Raw genomic sequence first — 5,366 nt, 5'->3', positions numbered from 1 at the left:
AACGCGAGCACCGGTGCTCCCAATACTGAGATGGGAACGCGAGCACCGGTGCTCCCAATACTGAGATGGGAACGCGAGCACCGGTGCTCCCAATACTGAGATGGGAACGCGAGCACCGGTGCTCCCAATACTGAGATGGGAACGCGAGCACCGGCGCTCCCAATATTTGCAGTTTGCTCCAGTTTTGAATCCCCTTTTACGGCTGTCACTTTTGCCGTCATGCGCTGGGCCGATAGTGCGGTGCAGTGAATGAATGCAGCAGCGCGGGGAGTGGCTTTGGTTGTCAGTTGAGGGTAGAAGCTACTTGATATTTTATCATTGGAAGCTTTTGGACAAACTATTTGTTTAAGCACCTTTTGGACGGACAGGTGGTCCATCTTGGAGTAAGGGTTGGACTTTGAACAAGAACTTCCAGAAAAAAGGCACTTCTGATCCGGACCCACATCATCATGACTCGATTAGAGATACAGCGATTGGGGCTTACGGCTCTTATCATTGTCTCCTAATAAAAACAGACAATCAACATGCTGTTTCAACATGACCAAATTGTGTTCCGCATGCATACCACACCAGATTCGTTTTGTTCTCACGATTAACTAGAACATCACTCACCTGCGTAGCAATTTAGCAATGTAATGCCTGAAACGCCGCCAAATGTAGATGTCCTCCCCAAATATACGACTCTGTAGACATGTCAGAAAAGATCGAGCATCAATCCCACGTGCTGATTCTCATCAAAAATTCCTGCGCTAGCCTGACTGTTCTTTGTGCTGCTCGAACACCTCCCAGCCCCGCTTGTGCAGACATTTGTGCCTCGCAGGGGACAGTCGGAGGACACCGCCCCGTGGCAACACGGAACGACGCCAACGGAGGTGTTCGCTCTCGCCGCATTCTGAAGCGAAATATCGCTCACATATTGTGGAACCGTGGTCGGATGCTATTTATATGATGCATGACTATTTCTCCGCTCCTATGTTGTAAGTAATTAGCCAGGTTTCTTTGACTTAGCAATGCAGCACTTATCCCCGTCATCGATGCAATCGCATCGATTGGGTCTTTACCACAGTATTGGTCTTCGCATTTGTCTCTAGCCCTACCTTGTGTGGCAGGGCAAGGTTACAGGATAGACATTTCCGTCTACACTTTGCCACTGGCATCGGCACACTCTGACACTTGGCTGTGCAGTAGAAGAAGTTTAACAAGTTGGTCGTGGCAAAACCGATGTTCATCGATGACGTGAGTGAAGCCCCGACAGCAAGTCGGTGCAATCGCCACCTCGCGTTACGTTGCAGGGACTACTAAAAAAGTGCGGGTTGACATTGTGTGAGACAAAGACAAGACAAAGTACCATCGCGGATAGATATGGAACAATCTCAAGGCAAGGCCACGACGCCTCGGATTATTAATAATATTATAGATAAGCGGTAACATCACAGACGGGACAATTTTGTATTGGTAATATTATAGGGAATCGGGATTTAAACCACAAAATCGTGGCCAGCTGACCACCGAAACATAGACTTCCACCCAAAAAGACGGGTGGACGGCACGCTGCTACGACTATGTATGCCTACCTCAAAGCTCCAACCATTCAATGGAGTGCTCTAAAGGAGAGTATACCCCCTTTTTATACTTTTCACCTATTCTTAGCCAGACGCTTACCATTTGACCACGAATTCATTTTTCTCGAAATAATTCTGAATAACTCAGAATTTTCGTTTGACACAGCTGATCATGAGGACAAATCTTATTGGACTGCTTGCTCACCACTATATGAAACTAATGTATTTTTTATCGCTTCCTTTTCGTAAACTGTGTGTTCTGTTATGTTTGAAACACACGAATTTGTCAAAATGATTGGGCAATAGATGCTACGAAAACTTTAAACACTCTGTTTAGACAAAACATATGCGACTATGCAGCTATTATCCCGCAACTTCAGCAAAACGTTACACTATGGCTTTGATTTCGGCCCTATGGTGTTTATATATATATAAATATATATATATATATATATATATATATATATATATATGTATATTTATATATATATAAGTATATATAAGTATAACTGTTTATTTAGCTTTTTTTGTTATACTTGAGTCCAAAAGATACGGAAGATGACAATACATTAAATTGAACATGCATGACTACGTTTCCCAAGATGAAAATATTCTATTCATTGCAACATTTTATTTTTATTTCATTTATTCATGCATTTTATTTATTCATCATTCCAACATTTTATGCCACGCAATGGCCTATACGGGTGTCCGTAAAATCGTTCTTTTTTGAGTGGAATGTTTCGTTTCTCGTCATCGATAACTTAAGAGATAGCTCTGCTGTTGTCATTTATTGTATCGGTAATTCTTTAAAAAATGAAAAGTTACATTTCCTCCAAAACGCTCGGGTAAAAAATATGAAGGGTACGCAAAGCAGACACATATGACCAATCTTTTCCGATTCGGTAACGGTTACGGACGCGATGTTTGCCCTGCTGTCCTTAAGCGCCGGACTCGTCCTGACACCATCGCCTCCTGACGCAGGTGTGGTGGCGCTCCTGCTGCTGGTCACCATCGATCTGGTGTCGATGCCCCGCTCTCGGTTCCATACGTGGCGCTCGATGCTCCTGCAGTACCTCATGCGGCGCGTCAGTCAGCTGGTGGGTGCCTACGGCTGGTGGCGCCTGGGTGCTGGATACTGCGACCTGTACCGCGCCCAGGAGCGCTTCGTGCTGGAGACGCTGCGTCAAAACGAGGACAGCGACTACGGCCGCCATCACCGCTTCTCTGAGATCCACTCGTTGGAGGTGGGTTAGTGTCAGCGGGTCGAAATGGAGTGGTGGGCTCCCCGTTAAGTTTTCGCTCGGGAATGCCAGCTAACGTGTCTGAACTGCAGCACCATAAGAACAGATTTCCCGCTGCGTGTTGGATAGTCTCCGCTATAACACGTAAAGGCAGCTGAGTGTTCAGATGCAGACGCAGCCGCAGTCAAAATTCAAATGTCAGAAGCGATAGCCACGTTTGCTTGCTGTTGTCATGCGGTTACGACGAAACGCACGTTTCCACAGGAATTCCGCCGAGCCCACCCGGTGACGGAGTACGATCACTTCAAACCATACATTCAGCGGGTCATGGACGGAGACTTACGGGCCCTGTACGGACCCAAGGAGAACATCTCCATGTTTTACTGCTCCTCGGGTACCACCGGCTCCAGCAAGCACATTCCGATGACATCTAATGGCTTCAACAAGACTATGGCGAATATTTTCGGCGCCATCCACGGATTTGTCGGAAAGGATTTCTTTCCTTCGGACTTGATGAAAGTGATGCAACTGCCTTGCGCGCCCCGATGGCGCTATACCAAGACCGGTGTCAAAATTGGACCGGCTTCGGTGCACGCCATGTCCAGCGTGCTGGTGGCCAGCCAGTACTCCATGCCGCGCGAGGCCAACATCATCGCCTCCGAGGCGGAGGCGCTCCACGTCGGGTTTGTACTCGCACTGCGTGACCGCGGTATCTCCTCCTGGGAGGCAGGCTTCGCGTTCGGCCTGTGGAACCAGCTGCAGTTCCTGGAGCGCCACTGGCCGCTTCTCGTTCAGGACATTCGCACTGGCCGACTGAACGCCACGCTCAAAGTCAGCGACGAACAGCGACGCACCATCGACGCGCTGCTGACGCCGGAGCCGCGCCGCGCCGACGAGCTACAGCGGGAGTTCGAGCTCGGCTTCGACGGCATCGTGCCGCGCATCTTTCCACGCATGCGCATGGTGTCGGCTCTCTCGTCGGGCACCTCGATGGCTGTGTACAGGGAGCGGTGCAAGCGATATCTGGGTGGCCTGCCGGTCTGCTCAATTATCTATACAGCATCGGAAGGCGTGTTGGGCGTAAATGTGCGCGAGCCGGGCCGGTCGCCGGCCTACGCGCTCGTGCCTGGTGGCAACTTTGTCGAGTTCCTGCCGGTGAACGAGTCGGGTGAGGCGGAGCCGGGCGTGGCGCCGCTGCTGGCGTCAGAGGTCCGCGTTGGCCAGCTCTACGAGGTCGTCGTCACTAACGCCACCGGGTTGTACCGCTACCGTATGGGTGACGTGGTGCGCGTGGTCGGCACCTTCCACCAGTCGCCCACCTTCGACTTCCAGTTCCGCGCCAAGCAGATGCTCAATGTACACATGGAGAAGGTGTCGGAGGCGGCGTTCACGGCGGCGCTCCAGCAGGCAGTAGATGCGTGGCCAGACCAGCGCTTACTCGACTTCACCACGGCCGAGAGCGTGCTGGACTCGGCGGGCGCCGCCGGGCCGCCGCATTACCTGGTCTTCCTGGAGCTGAACGGACCGCCGTTGTCACCGGAGCAGGCTGCCGACGTCGACCGTTCGCTCCAGGAGAGTCACTACGTGTACAAGTCGTTCCGCGTCAAGGACGCCATTGGACCGATGCGGCTGGTGCGCGTGCATGAAGGCACGTTCACAGCGTTCCGTCAGCACGTGTGTGACACCACGCCGGCCGCCATGCAGCAGTTCAAGCAGCCAAGGGTACTGCGCACCGAGGAGCAGGTGCGGTTCTTCCTGGAGAGGGCAGTGTGATGGCATGAGGTGCTTCCGCGTCTGTGCGAGAAGGTAGTCGTGGGATATCTAGCTGGTGTTTTCTACAGCCATCACGTGAACAATCCGCCAACGAGGCTGGGCGATCATTTGGGTGTGGTTGATTATGCATATATTACGTAATAGCAGGGGGATTCTTGAGCATTCATATATAACGCAATAAAAGGGGAGCTCTTGAGCATGTGTATCTCTTTTCTTTTTTTTCTACGCCGTTACCCAAGAACAGGTAACCAGGAGTGCCCCTGCCTCAATCCCAGCGACGCAGTAAACCGTACGTTAACACCAGAAAACATAAAATCAAGTCGCGGCACTCCCAGCTAGGAAGATGAAACAAACTTTTAAAAAAAACAGGCGAGGAGGTGGAGCAGACCCGAGGGAATTGTGTTATGTGAGAGGGAGGGAAAAATCATAGATGAAAAGGCTTAAAGTAGTCATTAGCCAAAATCAGCTAATGACAGCCCGCTACAACCGCCCAATAATCTACAACCACTCAATTCCCGGTGTTAGTAAGGGTTATACAGTCACAAGTCGGAGGGAGCAATTACCTGGTCATTTTTGTGCAGGGTTTTGGGCTGGATTTCCAGGGAGTCCACCCAGCTAAGCAGAGCTTGTTGCTGGGAGAACTCCCGGAGCCAGCGTCATTAATTTCGGTATATGTGCATGACTTTATATCAGAAATTGATTATGAAACATGAGGGAGGTCAAATATAAAGTGCGTTGGATATGTACAGCACAAGGATGGCAATGTCTTCAAATATGTTTGTTACGT

General features: G+C 50.4%; 1 protein-coding gene across 1 annotated transcript; it reads left to right on the top strand.

The window, feature by feature from the left end:
* The first annotated feature begins 1,362 nt into the window (after positions 1–1,362).
* LOC119094152 (jasmonoyl--L-amino acid synthetase JAR6) lies at positions 1,363–4,763 on the top strand. The gene is made up of 3 exons (XM_037217228.1): positions 1,363–1,378; positions 2,547–2,809; positions 3,071–4,763. The coding sequence occupies exons 1-3, from the start codon at positions 1,363–1,365 to the stop codon at positions 4,577–4,579; spliced, it is 1,788 nt and encodes a 595-aa protein (XP_037073123.1). The 3' UTR covers positions 4,580–4,763.
* Positions 4,764–5,366: the final 603 nt, after the last annotated feature.

Source organism: Pollicipes pollicipes, unplaced genomic scaffold (assembly GCF_011947565.3).
Source record: "Pollicipes pollicipes isolate AB1234 unplaced genomic scaffold, Ppol_2.1 Scaffold_4002;HRSCAF=4701_pilon_pilon_pilon, whole genome shotgun sequence".
NCBI lineage: Eukaryota > Metazoa > Arthropoda > Thecostraca > Pollicipedomorpha > Pollicipedidae > Pollicipes > Pollicipes pollicipes.
Note: the sequence above shows the minus strand (reverse complement) of the source record. Positions and strands in the feature narration are given on the sequence as shown.

What these genes read in the sequence shown, in the direction of transcription:
- LOC119094152 (XM_037217228.1), top strand. An exon ending in CTGAGATCCACTCGTTGGAG is followed by an intron (nt 2,810 to 3,070) that starts GTGGGTTAGTGT and finishes ACGTTTCCACAG; the next exon opens with GAATTCCGCCGAGCCCACCC.